The sequence below is a fragment of the Melopsittacus undulatus genome, assembly GCF_012275295.1.
Source record: "Melopsittacus undulatus isolate bMelUnd1 chromosome W unlocalized genomic scaffold, bMelUnd1.mat.Z SUPER_W_unloc_4, whole genome shotgun sequence".
NCBI classification, from domain to species: domain Eukaryota; kingdom Metazoa; phylum Chordata; class Aves; order Psittaciformes; family Psittaculidae; genus Melopsittacus; species Melopsittacus undulatus.
In genome coordinates this window covers 231077-248318 of record NW_022993946.1, presented here as the reverse complement: position 1 = coordinate 248318, position 17242 = coordinate 231077, and the positions used below count along the sequence as shown (strand labels likewise).

Here is a 17242-nt window from a genome sequence, read left to right as displayed (position 1 = left end):
ATTGCTGTTTTGGGGTGGTTTTGTGGCTATTTTTTGTATGGTTGTGTTTTTTCCCCCAGCATCTTCCGCTGTGGTGTATTTGCTCCATGATCCTCATTCTTTTTGTCTCCTTTCTAGCACACTAGTGTTGAGAACACAACTTCGCTTCAGCCCTCAACAACCTTTTCAACTGTTTCAACCTCAGCCACTAGCACCACCTCTTCAGTTGTCAGCATGGCAAACAGTATGAACACTACAAACAGCCTTGGCCTGAGTGTTTCCAGTGTGTCTATACCAGCTGCTTCCACACGGGCAGCTCCCTTAGTGTCTTCAGGTTTGCAATATTAACAGATTACATGGATAGACAGAAGACTTCAGTTGGCAGGGCTATCAGTTGAGCATCTCACCAGCCATAACTATGCTGAAAAATCCACACTCTTGACTAGCATTTTTAACATGCTTTATTTGTTGGCTTATGAAGTCACTTGGTTTTGTGTTTTTGAAATATTTGTTAGGGTGTTATGTGGCATTTATAGAGCACATTCCATCCCCAAAGAGCTTTATAAATAGACGCCAGAGCAGTTCTAACTTTGGAAGTTTTGGGCTAGAGATTTGCCCAGTTTGTCTTGGCTGTGAGTTCACATCATCTTTAATTTCAGTCTTCTCTGCGATTTGTGATTATCAAAATGTACTTCAGTGTCCTCATTATCATATGCCATATCCCTACTGCCACATGTACAGAAAGGAAAAAAGCGTCTGGTGTCTGTGTCATTCCAAAGCAATTTCCTTCAGAAGAAGGGCCCCCAGAGAGAGAAAGAAGGTGGGGAGGCCTCTTGCACTGAAGTGGAAGTAATGCTAAATTCTCTTTTGGTTCTGTAATCAACCTGAACTGCTAAAAAGAAGTTCTATGGAGGGAACTAAATTATTTAAATATTAAGATTAAACTTACAGAAGGATTTCTCATTTCTAATTCTAATACCTTGTAAATTAAGTGTTTGATGACTGGCCCAAGTTCATTTTTTATTTATTTATTTTTAAACTCTTCTGCTTCCTGGCACTTCTTCATTGAAGCAACTGAAACTGTTTCAGTCTTCTCTTTGCTATTCCTAGCTGCAATAAGTCACCCACAAAAAGTATGCTGGCTAAATTTCATGTTTTCCAGTGTATTGCTAGTGATAAAGCGGAATGTGTTAACAGAGCAGAAAATGAGAGAATTTACAATGCCTGAATTTTGCCTGCAGGAGCGGACTGAGGAAAGGAGACTTCCTGTAATTCTTGTAATCCTCTTGGACAAAGTAAATTACAAAATCAGACTTCTCTGATTGGGCTGGTTTCAGTCTTAAGCAGCCTGTGCTTTTTCCTTTCCTTTGAGGCATGGTTAAAGTCTTCAGGCTATTTTAAGCATTCTCATCAACCAGCACAAAATTCTTCTGCTTAGTTCTGCTCTTTACAAGCTATGACAGTGAAGTTGCCAGGGTTTGTGAGCTATATTATCACAATGCTGAAGCCTTCTCTAGAGGCTTGTTAAAAGTGTCTATATTTTGATTCTGCAGGCAAACCTTCCCCAAACCTGCCCCAAGGTGTACCACACTTGTTGCATAACCAGTATATTGTGGGACCTGGAGGACTTCTGCCTGCCTACCCAGTAAGCAATTTAATTGTTCCCATCCTTGATTTCTTAACTCTGGTACAAGTGAGCCCTCCAGACCTGCTGCGGTCTATGCCAAGGCATTTCTGTCAGCGCATTGCACTTGGAATTCTTGTTCCAAATGCTGAAGAATATGTGAAATTAACTCACAGGTTTTACTGTTGATAGTACATGACAGAACTGTTGGTACAGACCTGATTTAGCTGCTATTGAAGCTAAATGTGCATGTTGCTTTGGTTTTCAGTGGTATCAGGTTTTTAGATCCTTTGAGTAAAATTAGACTCATTGAGGTTTGTGTTACTGGAATAGATATACTATAGTAATAGCTGAAATGTTCCATGTGTCCTTTCTGTCATACTTTGAAAGATTGCACATAGCTGCTTGGTGTCTGACCAGGATCAACATATTTTGGTTATCTTGAATCAAGAACTTTATTCTAATAATTTTTCTGTATCATACTGAGTACAAGGGGATACCATAGGTCACTTTGTGGTCTAGTCATTAAATCTTAAATCCTATTATTCTCAGAAGTAATGATTGAAGCAAAGAAGGCTGTTGCTCTTACTTCCAAATCTGAATGTCCTGTACATTTTTCACAAGTTGATGAATGATTCATCTGTGGAAACAGTGTTGAAGATGGGACACTAATATTCTCAGAGGGCTGCTGTCACCAAGAAACAGCAGTGATAAGCCGTTTTAAGCTTACCTGTACTAGCCTTAAAACGCTACAGTGCACCATGATAACACAATGTGACATATAGCTGTACACCTTTAAAACAGGCTCTGTTTAAAGCCCTAAATTGGTGTCAGAGAAAAGTGTTATAATGATGTTTTATTTTTATTTGTCTTTAAGCAGATTTACGGTTATGATGATCTCCAAATGCTTCAGTCCAGGCTGCCAATGGTAAGTAAATGGCTTGGCTTATTTAATTTTAAACAAGTTACCTTCAGTATTGATTGTTTGTGCAACACAAATTAGTGCATTTGATGGTGACTGAGAGCTTATCTGTATGTAGTATATTGTGGGCATGCTTTGTGCTTTTGAGAAGGGAAGTTTTTAATTGTTGTAGCAACAGTATGACGTCTTGTCAAATCTAGTTGAACCCTGAGTGGCAGTGTTTTCTTTTACCAAGAGGTAAGGTTGAACAGCAAGTACACAAATTGGCAGCCAGTATGAATGGTTTTGGAGGCACTTGTAGGTAGAGATCTTTGTGTATGCATCATGGCAATAAATGCAGGTGAGCTGGAGGAGGGGGAGAGTATATGATGTTTTCTTCCTTACCCGGATACAGAACATAAATGGTGTGTGAGAAAAGCTGTGAGTTAGATTCACAAAGAGCCTCAGCCTGGATTGTGGAAAGGTAAAGAATTTTGTTTTCAGAAAACTAGGATAAGGATCTTGGAGAGAAAGCTTGCTAGTATGTAACAGAAAAATCACAGGATTAAGCGATGCAGTGCATCCCTAGAGGCAGAAATGGAGCAATGAGTAGTGACCTGGAAAAGAAGTATCACTGGATGAATGCCATAGTTAAAGGTCCAAGTCAGTACTAGGTCTTCCATGTGGAGTCTAGAGACAGCAAGAGTCAGATAGTCAAAGGGGAGTACAGGGATGTCCCAGGCAAAACCCTGTCCAGTTGCACATCCTGAACATCCATCTCAAAAACAGGCAACTTTATTCTATATGCCAGCAAATAAAGCATGTTGAAAATGCTAATAAAGAGTGGATTTCTTAGAGCAGTTATGACTAGTCTTAGGAGGAGCAGCTGAGGGAACTGGGGTTGTTTAGCCTGGAGCAAAGGAGGCTGAGGGGAGAACTTATTGCTCTCTACAACTACCTGAAAGGAGGTTGTAGTGAGGTGGGGGTTGGTCTCTTCTCCCAAGTAACACATGATAAGACAAGAGGACACTGCCTCAAGCTGCACCAGGGGATGTTTAGATTGGATATTAAGAACAATTTCTTAATTTCTTCACTGACAGGGTTGTAAAGCATTGGAACAGACTGCCCAGGGAAGTGGTTGAGTCTTTTCTGCAGCTGAACTTTCCCTTCCTGCCTAAGTCTCTTTTCTGTCTGTAATGCTCTGGCATTGACTGTGGTCTGTTTCCCTTTCACTTGTGTGTCACCTTTGTTTTCATATTAGCTGATCTTTTCACCTTTGGAAGTATTGTGAAATGATGTTGCTTGGAAGAGCCTGGGGAGCCCCCTTCTGGAGAAAGGGCTTTGGGGTGGTGGCAGTGGTGGCTTCTGAGGAGGTGGCTCTGTGTATAGGCAGGTGATGGTTTGATGTGTTCCTGGCTAGAGCTGGCCCAGCTCATTTGTTTAAAGCTCCTGAGAATGGGGAAGAAAGGCTTTTCCTTCAGGAAAAAGGGAAGGGCTTTGCTCCTCTTCCTGGCTGTAGTCCCATATGTGTGCCCCTGTAGCAGGGGTTTTGTGTTTTCTCTATTTCCTTGCCTGTGGTGGCTGGAGAGCAAAGAAGATGCTCCCCATGGGGCTATCAGTAAGTGAAAGGTCTTGTGTTTCGGATGGCCTGAGCCCCTGTGCCCCTAGAGAAGTGTTATCCAAGAGGCCTCTGGAGGTGGAGCTGAGCCAGTTACAGAGGTATAATAATCTAGTTACAGAGCTTGAGGAGGTAGAGGTTGCACTTGCTAAGGTTTTAAGGTCCTAAGGTCCTTTCCAATAAGGATCATGTTCTGCTTATATGAGAGCTGCTGCCACATGTTTTATCAAAGGTTTTGGAGCAGGGGAAATGTGTGTGATGGTGTTGGTGGTGTTGGGCGGTAATGAGCTGAGACCCATGATCTTGTCAGGCAACATTATGTTGAGGAGTGCTGTACTTGTGGTGCTGGCATGTGCACTATGTTTTGGCATACCTAAGTGCCATCACTAGAGGAGGTCCATGGTGCTGATATTGGAGGTCCATGGCTGCACTTTGTCTGTGGTGCCTAGAATAGTTTATGCTGCAAGATATTTTCAAGCAGCACAATGAAAGTGTTGTCATAAAAAAAATGTCTGAAGTGGCAAGAGGAGCCAAATTCAGCCTAGTCAAAGCGATCTTTACTGTGCCTCTCCTTCATATAATCATAGAATGGTTTGGGTTGTAAGGGACCTTTAAATGTCATCTAGTCCAACCTCCCAGCAATGAGCAGGGACATCTTCAACTAGATCAAGGTGCTTAGAACCCCATCCAAGCTGACTTTGAATACTTCCAGGAAATGGGCATCTGCCACCTCTCTGGGCAACTTGTTCCAGTGTTTCATAGAATCACACAGAATAGTTTGGATTGGAAGGGACCTTAAAGCTCATCTAGTTCCAACCCCTCTGCCAGAGGCAGGGACACCTTCCACCTTTTAGTTTAAAACCATTACCCCTTATCTTATTGCTACAGGTTCTATTAAAAAGTCTGTCCCCACCTTTCTTATAACCTCCCCTTTGTCTTGAAAGGCTGTAATAAGGTATCCCTGAAGCCTTTCCTTCTCCAACTCTCTCAGCCTTTCCACATAGGAGAGGTGTTCCATTCCTCTGATCATTTTTGTGGCCCTCCTCTGGACCCACTCCAACAGGCCCATGTCTTGTACTGAGGACTCCAGACCTGAACATCAGTCAGTCTAAACTGGGATGGAAGGTGGAAAATGTTGAGGACATACGGGCTGAAGAGATGATTCTGATAAACAATAAATAAACCCTGGTAGAGGTTTTTGAAGAAGTTGAGGAAAGCTCATCTTCGGGGAGGTGCCAAAGAGAAGAGTGGACAGGGCTATGGGGCATGGGATCTGCACAGGCCTGTTTGGAGCAAGGCTTAGAGTAGGTGTTGAGTGAAGGTCACTTCCCCCCACCCCAAAGGCTTATTCCTGTGCCTTCAAGGCAAGAGGCTGTGGCAAGCTTTTTGCAATAGGTCTTTATTGTTTTGTGAAATAAATACTTGGATAAATACTTGTCAAATATTTGCCATGTCAAATAAAATAGAATAATTTATATAAATAGACAAGTAGTCAGTGGAGGCTCAAAGTCCATGGCTGTTCTTGCAGGGGATGTTGTCATCAGGGAAGGCGAAAGGATGGAGGTAGGGATGGTGCGGTGGTCCAAAAGTGATGGTGGCAGCATGGGTGGGGCCATGCAGGTTGGACAGAGTAGTTGGGCTAATTGTGCATAATGCAGGCGAGGTTGTGGAGGCATTGGAAGCAGACACAAGATGCTAGGCAGACATGGCTGCCAGGTGGCTGGCTTTATGCGGTGCTGTGTCTTTCCCTTTACTTTTTTCTTATTTCAGAGAGTTTCCGACCATAATTTTTAGTTTGGCTGGTGGTTGTGGTGATGTTGGGGAAGTGTGGTGGTGGGGTGGCCATGGTTGGAGAGGGCGGTGGTGTGTTGGGGGCAGGTTGGCTGTAGTGGTTCAGTGGAGGATGTGAAAGTGTTGGGGTAGTGACACATGGGGCAATTTTGCTGCTGGTCTGTTTTTGTGGTTTCTCCTTTCCCACTGTCCTAGATTCAGCTGTAGCAGTTATTTTTCTCCTTCTTAGTAGCTGGTGCAGTGCAGTGTTTTAGCTTTATTCTGAGAACAATGCTCATAACACACCAGTGTTTTAGTTGTTGCTAAGTAATGCTTACTCCGATCAAGGACTTTTCATTCTCTCATGCTCTGCTGGGACGGAGCAGAGAGAGAACACCTGACCCAAACTAGCCAAAGGGGTACTCCATGCCACAGCATGTCATGCCCAGTATATAAACTGGGGGGAGTTACCCGGAAGACTCAGGTCATTGCTCAGGTTGGGCTGGTTATCAGTCGGTGGGTGGTGAGCAATTGTAATGTGCATCACTTGTGTTTATTGTCTGGGGTTTTTTTCCCTTCCATTTTAGTTTTATATTCTCTCCCCTTGTTATTTCCCTCATCATTATTATTGTTAGTAGTTGTAGTAGTAGTTTTGTATTATACTTCAGCTGTTGGACTGTTCTTAACATGTGGGATTTACATTCTTTCGATTCTCCTCCCCATCCTTCTGGGAGCAGGGGGGAAGAAAGAAAGGGGGGGATTGATCCAGTGGCTGTGTGGTTCTGAGTTACTGGCTGGGCTTAAACCATGACAGAGACTGAAAAGTCCTTGATCAGGGTAAGGGCTACCAAGCAGCAACTAATACATTGATGTATTATCAGCATTGTTCTCAGACTAAAGCCAAAACACAGCACTGTACCAGCTACTAGGAAGAAAAATAACTCTATCCTAGCTGAAACCAGGACAGTGCCCAAGTCTCTTTATCTAATGTGCTAGTATGGGTTGTGGGTTGTCTTTGTTTGCATGTCAATACATATTTCCTTTTTACAATTTGGAAGAGTTGTAAAATGATGTATTTCTCTTGAAACTCAGCAGCCCTCTAAGTCCAGGTGCTATTTGAGTAGGTAGCTCTGGGTCTAAGCTCCTGAGGACTAAATGTTTTTTGATGAGGTTTTTATAGTCTCTTTTTTCTCCTTTCCTTCCTTTGAACCTCATCATGATGGGGGATAAGAAGTATTTTCTAAAGCTCTTATTTATTGAATGAAGGAGACACAGTGTAATGGATGGGAACCTAGCTGAGAGTTGATTCCCTCTCGTGACTGAAAGACATAACAAAGTATGTTTTTTGTCAAAGTGTATTTGGTAGAGTATACATATTTTTATGTTCATCATGACTGTTTGTCTGAAAGAGTCAGGAAAACATAGGTGTGCAGCTGTTCTGTGACCTTCATATACTTGGTCACACCGGGGCAACATGGCCAGTGGTCTCAGCGTGGACAACAATGAGATCATGAGAAACTTCACGGCCCCACGAGTAATGAATTAGAGATCTGGCATAAAGCTGGTTGTTTTTCTAAGGGTGTAAAAGCAGGACCCTCTTGTAGCTGAATCTGAAGTCTCATCTATGGGTGGATGCACCACATAGGAATTTTCCCAATTACCTGAGAGTCCTGGCATCTGTTGCAAGCTGGAAGTGTGGGCTTGGATGATGATTCAGTGGTAATTGGTGATGTATTTCTTCTTGATCTCTGTTCTCTCTATGCAGTAATGATTTGATACATTGCTAGTTTTCCTCTGTGCTATACATATATATATGATTTGCTTTATTGTACTTATTGTATGTATATATATACACTCGATATGTGTTAGTGTGCTTATTTGCTTTAGTATGCTTATTCACCTTAGTGTGCTTGTTTAATAAACTGTGCATATTATACAGCTAGTGTATGGACATTTTGTTGCTTATCCTGCATGGCAGCAGAACACACAGCCAGAAATATTTTTGTATAGGGTGATTTTTGCTATTTTTGCCAATTGAGGATTTTTTAATGATTTCTATTTCATTGTGCTGTGTGGACGAAAAGGTCCTCTACAATCAGTTCCCTAGCCTCATTAGAAATGAGCCACAGGGTAGCATGCCACTGTTGGAGTCCAGATCCACAGAGCAATTTAAATGCATTTGTGTCAATGCCTGCAGCATGGGCAACAAACAGGAGGAGCTGGAAGCTATTTTGCAGCAGGGAAATCATGACATAATGGCCATCATAGAAACATGGTGAAACGATTTGCATGATTGGAGTGCTGCAATGGATGGCTATAGGCTCTTCAGAGGGGACATAGCAGCCTTCCAGTATTTGAAGGGGGGCCTACAGGGTTGCTGGTGAGGGACTATTCATTAGGGACTGTAGTGATAGGACAAGGGGTAAGGGTTTGAAACTTAAACAGGGGAGGTTTAGATTGGATCTAAGGAAGAAATTCTTTACTGTTAGGGTGGTGAGGTACTGGAATGGGTTGCCCAGGGAGGTTGTGAATGCTCCATCCCTGGCAGTGTTCAAGGCCAGTTTGGATGAAGCCTTGGGTGATAGGGTTTAGTGTGAGGTGTCCCTGCCCATGACAGGGGGGGTTGGAACTAGATGATCTTAAGGTCCTTTCCAACCCTGGCTATTCTATTCTATGATAGACAAGGAAAGAGAGGTAGTGGGATTGCATTGTATGTCAGGGAGTGCATTGACTGCTTTGAACTCAGTGTTCTGAGTGAGAAGGCTGAATGTTTGTGGGTGAAGATCAGGAGGGAGGCCAACCAAGCAGATATCCTGGTAGGAGTCTGTTATAGACCACCTATCCAGGATGAAGCTACAGATGAAGTGTTCTTCAAACAACTGGGAGAGGTTTTCATGATCACTTGCCCTTGTGGGCGACTTAAACCTACCAGATGTCTGCTGGAAGTACAGTACAGAAAAAAAGAAACAATCCAGGAGGTTCTTCCCCATAATCCAGGAAGAAATGGTTAGTGACCTCCTGCTCCACTTAGACATATAAACATCTATGGGGCCGGATGGGTTATACCCAAGAGTGCTGAAGGAGCTGGCAGAAGAGCTCGCCAGGCCACTCTATCAGCAAGTCTAGTGGGCAGGTCCCAGAGTATTGGAGTTTGGCCTGTCTACAAAAATGGCAGGAAGGAAGACCCCAGAAACTACAGGACTGTCAGTCTGACCTCAGTGATGGGGAAGGTCATGGAGCAGATGATACTGAGTGAGATCAGAGCATGTGAGGGAAATTCGGGGCATCAGGCCCAGTCAGCAAGGGTTCATGAAGGGCAGGTTCTGCTTGACCAACCTGATCTTTTACCATCAGGTGACCTGCCTGCTTGATGAGGGAAAGGCTGTGGGCATTGTCTATTTGGACTTCAGTAAAGCATTTGACACTGTCTCCTACAGCATTCTTCTGGATAAACCATCTGCTCATGGCCTGGATAGGTGTACTATTTGCTGGGTTAAAAACTGTCTGGATGGCTGAGTCCAAAAAAGTGGTGGTAAATGGTGTCACATCTAAGTTGGTGACTGGCCACTAGTGGTGTCCCTCAGGGCTTGATATTAGGGTCAATGTTGTTTAATATCTTCATTGATGATCTGGATGAGGGGATTGAATGCACCCTTAGTAAATTTGCAGATGACACCAAGTTGGGTGGGAGTGTTGATCCGCTGGAGGGTAGGAAAGCTCTGCAGAGGGATCTGGACAGGCTGGATCAATGGGCTGTGGCCAGTGGTATGAGGTTCAAGAAGATAAAGGGCCGGGCCCTACACTTGGGCCACAACAACCCCATGCAATGTTACAGGCTTGGGGAAGAGTGTCTGGAAAGCCTCTCGGTGGAAAAGGACCTGGGGGTGCTGTTTGACAGCCAGCTGAACATGAGCCAGTTTGTGCCCAGGCGGCCAAGGCAGACAAAGGCATCTTGGCCTGTATCAGAAATAGTGTGGCCAGCAGGGCCAGGGAAGGGATCATCCCCCTGTACTTGGCACTTGTGAGGCCGCACATTGAGTACTATGTTCAGTTCTGCACCCCTCACTACAAGAGAGATACTGATTTGCTGGAGTGTGTCCAGAAAAGGGCAACAAAGACAGTGAAGGGTCTGGAGCACAAGTGCAGAGAAAACTCCAGGAACAAACTTGACAACAAAGTTTTCAAGTTGACACACAGATATTCTTTATTTCTGCGTTGGGAGACACGGGGGATAGCTCCTTCTAACGTGTGTCTCCATATTGCTACATAGAATCATAGAATAGTTAGGGTTGGAAAGGACCTTAAGATCATCTAGTTCCAACCCCCCTGCCATGGGCAGGGACACCTCACACTAAACCCTATCACCCAAGGCTTCATCCAAACTGGCCTTGAACACTGCCAGGGATGGAGCATTCACAACCTCCCTGGGCAACCCATTCCAGTACCTCACCACCCTAACAGTAAAGAATTTCTTCCTTAGATCCAATCTAAACCTCCCCTGTTTAAGTTTCAAACCCTTACCCCTTGTCCTATCACTACAGTCCCTAATGAATAGTCCCTCACCAGCAACCCTGTAGGCCCCCCTTCAAATACTGGAAGGCTGCTATGTCCCCTCTGAAGAGCCTATAGCCATCCATTGCAGCACTCCAATCATGCAAATCATTTCACCATGTTTCTATGATGGCCATTATGTCATGATTTCCCTGCTGCAAAATGGCTTCCAGCTCCTCCTGTTTGTTGCCCATGCTGCAGGCATTGACACAGATGCATTTAAGTTGCTCTGTGGATCTGGACTCCAACAGTGGCATGCTACTCTGTGGCACCTTGTTGTTTTTCATGTGTCCTAGCATGCCTTCCAGGAGAATCTGCTCCAAGATTTTGCCAGGCACAGAGGTGAGACTGACTGGTCTGTAATTCCCCGGGTCATCCATGTTCCTCTTCTTGAAAATGGGGGTTATATTTCCCTCTTTCCAGTCATCGGGAACTTCACCTGACTGCCATGATTTTTCAAATATGATGGCCAGTGGCTTTGCAACTTCATTTGCCAACTGCTTCAGGACCCGCGGATGGATTTCATCAGGTCCCATGGACTTCTATATAGTCCCTGGGCATACATACATATTCATGAGGCTACGTATGGATTGCGTTATTTTCCAGAAAGCTCCCCGCATGCGTACAGAATTGTGGTGGTGGTCTCTGAGGGTCTTTTACTTCTTCCAACAATCTTCATCACTTCTGGCAGTCTTCGAAGCATGTGCAGTAGGAGCTTATACCAGTTTAATTGGTTCGTTAGCACCAGAGACAAAATAATCCTCTTATCCTCCTACTTATCATTTAGTTTAACTGTAGCCCATCCTGGACCCCTGCCATTCCCAGATACTCCTTATCCCTGTGTCCTGTTCTTCTAGACTGTTTTTCTTAAAACTATGTCAACTATAATGATTTATCTTGGACAAGAATTCTCAGTATGTTCTCTAGCTGTACTCTATTTTTTTTTCTATGTACCATGCACCTCAGTAATTTTCCATTGCTACTGTTACAAAGCCATCAAACTTAACATTGCTTAAAACTAATTCTAAAGGTTTATATATTCCATTTTGTGATTTTTGTCTCCCCCTTGTTTCAATAAGAGATGTCCAGCTCTGTTACAGTTTCAGCTATCAATAAACAATGTTGTCTCTTTCTAAGGATTACTATGGAATTACATTCCCTGCTCCTGCAACCTTGACAGGCAGAGATGGAAGCCTTGCTAACAACCCATACTCAGGTGAGTGCTATTTAAAGATGAGGATGGTGAAATGTGCTAGTCATCATGCCATTTCTGAAAGAGCAGTTGTTTTTCCCTTCTGTAAGCAGTTAAACCCATCAGTCCAAACTAGTCAGACAAAAGTGAGCATTTCCCTCTCAACCCTGACACTGTGGTTTTTTATTTTATTTTTTTTAAACCTTCATGGGTTTGGTCAGTAAGTCATATGTGAGTTCTTCTGGAAGTTGGATAGCCTTTGAGAATAAGTGCAAAATTGTTACTAATGTAAACAGCTGTGAATCCAACAACCACTTGTTCTTTGGCTTTTTACCATACTTCTGCTTTTAACATGTTTTATTGCAATGATCTGATAGCAGTGAATCTGCTCAGACCGTGTGAGATAGGTAAGTATTGGTTATCTCTACTTCATTGGTGGATTAGCCATGGCACAGAGTTTTGTGCCATGAACAGAGACCAGGAGAGTTCTTCCCATGAACAACTGCAGCCTTTGAAGTGTACGATGTGCTCTCTTCTGTAGCTGTTTACTTGTATTCAGAGGATTTGAATCCTCCAATTTTGGGGTGCCTTTGATAGCTTTTCTGATCAGTTTGTTCTTTTGCAGGTGACGTAACAAAATTTGGACACGGGGATTCTGCCTCCCCTGCTCCTACTACTACACTCGTCCAGCCACAGCAGAACCAGACACAGACTCACCACACAACTCAGCAGCCCTTCCTCAACCCAAACCTGCCCCCGGGGTACAGCTACACTGGGTTACCTTATTATGCCGGTGTGCCCGGTGTACCCAGTGCATTCCAGTATGGGCCAACCATGTTTGTAAGTCTGAAAGCCTAAGTTGTAACTCTCCTGACCTTGAAAGTTTCCAAGAATGGCACATCTACCACCTCTCTGGCAATCTGTTTGTCCTGAGTTCAGCAGTAGCAGTCATTTTTCTCCTTAGTAGCTGGTGCAGTGCTGTGTTTTCGACTTTAAGCCTGGGAACAGCGCTGATAACACCGATGTTTTTAGTTGTTGCTAAGTAATGTTTACTCTGACCTAGGACTTTTTGAGTCTCATGCTCTGCCAGGGAGGAGGGGAAGAAAGGAGGAAGCAGAGACAGGACACCTGACCCAAACTAGCCAAAGGGGTATTCCATACCACAGCACGTCATGCTCATTATATAAACTGGGGGCAGTTACCCAGAAGGGTTAGATCACTGCTCGGGTCGATCTGGGTATCGGTTGGCAGGTGGTGAGCGGTTGTATTCTCTTCCCTTGTTTCTCTTATAATTATTATTATTGGTGGTAGCAGTAGTGTTTTTGTGTTCTACCTTAGTTACTGGACTGTTCTTATCTCAACCTGTGGGCGTTACATTATTTCTGTTCTCCTCCCCATCCCTCCGGGAGTGGGGGGGAAGGGGGGGTAGTGAGTGGTTTTGAGTTACCAGCTGGGCTTAAACCACAACACTGTTCCAGTGTCTCACGACTCTCATAAACTTTCTTCCTCATGTCCAATCTAAATCTATCCTTTTTCAGTTTAAAACACTTGTCCCTTGTCCTGTCACTACAGGCCCTAGTAAAAAGTGTGTATCTTTCTTATAAGCCTTCTTTAAGTCTTGAAAGTCTGTTATAAGTTCTCCCCAGAGCCTTCTCTTCTCCAGTCTGAACAACCCCAATTCAGACTTTTTTCATAGGTGTTCCATTCCTCTGATCTTTTTCATGGCCCTCCTCTCGACCTCCTCTAACAGGTCCATGTTTGTCTTGTGCTGAGGGTCCCAGAACTGGATATGGTACTCCAGGTGGGGTCTCATGACAGCAGTGTAGTCATCTTCCCCAGTCTGCAAGGGTTCTCCAAAAATGTGCAAGCATGAGAAAATAGTTGCAGTCTCTTCCCCAAGAAAACAGGAAATTTAAAAAGCCAGAACTCATGGACTCCTGCACAGATTACTGTAAATAGCAGACAGCTACAGCTCATGGACTCGGTGTTCCTGAAAGCCTGTAGCAGCCTCTGGAGAGTCAGAGGGAGACCCAAAGCTGAGTCAGTGAGCTGAGTGCCTAGGAAGTCCTTTTGAGAATGGGGGAGACCCCATTAAGTCAGAGAGCAGGGCTGGTAGTCTCAGGAGGGAGGATATTACTTGGGAACAAGTGATGCTCTAGGTAGAAGGGTAAATGAGTCTCTTTTAGGGCCCTGTAGGACTGTGTTTTATGAAACAGCTTCAGAAAAGAGTTGGTGTGTCACTTGATTCTGGAGGGATGGCACTGTGGTTGCTCCTTCTTGGGTTTGTGGGTGAGAATTTGCTGTTTACAATCAGTATATGAAAGAAATACGCAGCCTGTTCTGAAACATGGTTACACTGCAGTCAGAAGTGTGGCTCTGGCAGAAAACTTGAGGCTCATATAAAGCCACTACAGCAAGTTACTGCTGGAAGCATGAGTGCTATGATCCATGCTGTCCTACTGCTTCCAACTCTGGATTAAATTTCCCACAGGAGGTGGAGGTGCCTTCCCCCTTAGATGGCAGAGGGAGCTTGTGTTTTATGTGCTGTTCCCCAGTTAATAGGTCCTTTTGTTCCCTTCCTTTGTCCAGGTACCTCCAGCATCTGCAAAACAGCATGGAGTCAACCTGAACACCCCATTGACTCCTTTCCAGCAAGTGAGTGGTTATGGGCAGCAAGGCTACGGGGCAGGTATGCTTCCCACTGCGCTTCTTACATGAGCGCCTGCCCAGCTGCTTGCACACTCTAACACCTTGTCTTGTACACACACTGGCAGGCTATGATGAATTAACACAGGGAACGGCAGCTGGAGATTACAGCAAAGGAGGCTACAGTGGGTCATCTCAAGCACAAAACAAATCTGCTGGCACTGGACCTGGGAAAGGTAACACAAGACTTGAGGTTGATATTGAGTGGGATTTAGTAGGGTCAATTCCCAGTGCTGTGCAGTGAACACAGCAGCCAGATCTAAACAGGGTCATGATCCGAGCTGTTTCTCCATCTTCCGTATACAAAATACTTTTTTTTAACGGCCCAAGTGTTCTTTCAAAACCTCATGGCTGAACTTTGTGTAAGGATTTGTGGCTGATGCACACCTTTGTCCACAATTATACATGGGAGAAATGGTGAGCTGTTTCAACTGCCAAATTTTCCTTGCTGAAGAATATAGTGGTTCTGCAACAGTGCTGTATTTTTGAAGTCTAAGCAGCTAGATGCTGCTGCTGAAATGGTCCTCTGCCAAATGAAGGCTATAGTTTGAATAATTGAGATAGCTGTGTGTTCACATATCTCTGGGCTGTTTTTTCAGCTGCTGTGTGTACACTCTGTAACTCATCACATTCTCATGCCTAGAAGTGTAAAGTACAATATAATACTACTACTACTAAGGGAAATAACAAGGGGAGAGAATATAAAACTACGAGGGAAAAGGAAAAAAAGTAAAACACTAACCAGCAGCAATGCACAGTACAGTTGCTCACCACCTGCTGACTGATACCCAGCCTGAGCCAAGCAGTGATAGGTCCCTTCTGGGTAACTCCCCCCAGTTTATATACTGGGCATGATCTGCTGTGGTATGGAATACCACTTTGGCTAGTTTGGGTCCGGTGCTATGTCTCTGCTCTGTCCTGGCAGAGCATGAGTCAATTGCTGAGGGGTCAATTACTGAGGTGACTAGCTCAAGAGAGGATGCCTTCAACACCTGAGTGGGGAGAAGTTCAGCATCCAGGAGCCTCAACTCAGAGTGGCAGGAGCCACCGGGGAGCCTCGAGTCCTTGAAAGGACTTGCCCAGGAGCCGGCAGCTCAGCTGATGTGAGCAGCTGACTCACAGGGAGCAGAGCCAGGAGGAGCAGCACCAGCCCTGACTGGTTAAAAACCTGCCCCAGGGAGCTCGAGTGACCAGGAGTTAGGTGAAAAAGGGTGGGTCAAGGTACTTTGTGTGGGCAGGCGAGCAGGATGGGGAGCACTCACCTTATGGCCAGGGTCCAGTCTGGGAGCTCTGCTCTGGCTGTCCTGGCAGTGGCCAGGGTAGACACCCAGACAGAGCCGATGAGAGGGGAGGCTGCAGTGCAGAGCTCGGAGTGGAGAGAATGCCTGCACTGTTCTCCTGAGGCAAGGGTACACAATGGGCAGAGCTTCACTCAGTGTGCCCTGGTGGAGGTCCTCCTACAAGCAGGTGGCTGAGCTGCAGGATGCTGTCAATAGGCTGAAAGATGTCAGGGAAGCTGAGAGGAAGCAGGACTGCTTGCTCCAGGCCCAAACTATGCAGGGGCCTCAACCATCCACTGTAGCTCATGGAGGAAAGAAGGAGGCTGTTAACTCAGGAAGCTGGGAAATAGTAACAAAAAAAAAAAAAACAAACAACAAAAAAATGGAGGAAGAGGACAATTAAAAGCAAGGGGCTTCCTCAAATCTGTTGTCCCCACCTAGAACCGCTTTGCTGTTCTGTAGGGGGCTAATGAGGAAACACTTGCATCAGGAACAAATGGCTGATGCACTGGTGAAAAACATCACTACTGGTGTTGCCAGGAAAACGCGGTGGGTCATAGTAGTAGGGGACTCTACTCTGAAAGGCACAGAGGCACCCATCTGTTGGCCTGACCCGGTCTCAAGGGGGGGGTGTTGCCTACCAGGGGCACGGATCAGGGATGTTGCAGAGAGGCTGCCTAGTCTAGTAAATCCCACTGACTACTTCTAGTTGCCCATGTGGGTGCTAGTGATATAGACAGCAGTAGCCCAGAGAACATAAAGAAGGACTACAGAGCCCTGGGAGAGGTGGTTAGGGACTCTGGAGCTCAGATAGTCTTTTCATCAATTTTCCAGGATAAAGGGGAGGACCTTAAAAAGGCTAGGAGAATTGGCCAGGTTAATAAATAGTTAGAAGGGTGGTACCATAGTCAGGGGTTTGGGTATCTAGAACATGGGACTCAATTTAATAGGCCAGGTCTACTGGGGGCTGGTGAAGCTGGTCTGACAAAGAAGGGGAAGAGCGTTTTTGGTAGGAATTTTGCCAGACTGGTCAAGGAAGTTTTAAACTAGATGTGTTGGGGGAGGGGGGCATCATTCCATCCCAGCACTCCCAGTCAGTTGCCAGCACCTATAATAAATACTCGGAGCAATGTAGTGATATTCCAGCTGCTCCAGCCAATGAGCTGGCTTCATTTGGAGCTCAGCTCAGATGCCTCTATACAAACACCCATAGCATGGGGAACAAACAAGAGGAATTAGAGATGTGTGCATGTCTATGGGGTATGATACAGTAGGCATTGCAGAAATATGGTGGGAGGGCTGCTATGACTGGACTGTTGGTTACAGGCTTTTTAGAAAAGACAGGCCTGGTAGCAGGTGAGGAGGGGGAGTTGCTATTTCTGTTAGGGATAGGCTGGAGAGTATGGAACTCTGTCTGGGGACAGGTGAGCAGTCAACAGAGAGTTTGTGGGTCAGGGTTAAAGGGAGAACAGCTATGGGAGACATTACTGTGGGGATCTGTTACAGACCACCTGATCAAGAGGTGAATGAAGCACTCTACAGACAGATAGGAACAGCCTTATGCTCACAAGCCCTTGTTCTCATGGGGGACTTCAACCACCCTGATGTCTGTTGGAGCGAC

At 45.0% G+C, this 17242-nt stretch overlaps 1 protein-coding gene across 10 annotated transcripts in view; it reads left to right on the top strand.

Moving 5' to 3' along the window:
- Nucleotides 1-17242, top strand: part of LOC117438277 (ubiquitin-associated protein 2-like) — a 128350-nt gene that overhangs the window by 97822 nt on the left and 13286 nt on the right. For 8 of the 10 annotated variants that reach the window (XM_034073803.1, XM_034073798.1, XM_034073802.1 and 5 more), the window contains 7 exons: nucleotides 118-313; nucleotides 1533-1624; nucleotides 2481-2531; nucleotides 11581-11659; nucleotides 12261-12475; nucleotides 14225-14324; nucleotides 14410-14517. In XM_034073803.1, the coding sequence (XP_033929694.1) occupies nucleotides 118-313; nucleotides 1533-1624; nucleotides 2481-2531; nucleotides 11581-11659; nucleotides 12261-12475; nucleotides 14225-14324; nucleotides 14410-14517 (841 nt within the window). The remainder of the gene's footprint in view (nucleotides 1-117; nucleotides 314-1532; nucleotides 1625-2480; nucleotides 2532-11580; nucleotides 11660-12260; nucleotides 12476-14224; nucleotides 14325-14409; nucleotides 14518-17242) is intronic. The other 2 variants (XR_004550682.1, XM_034073799.1) reach the window with 2 other exon arrangements.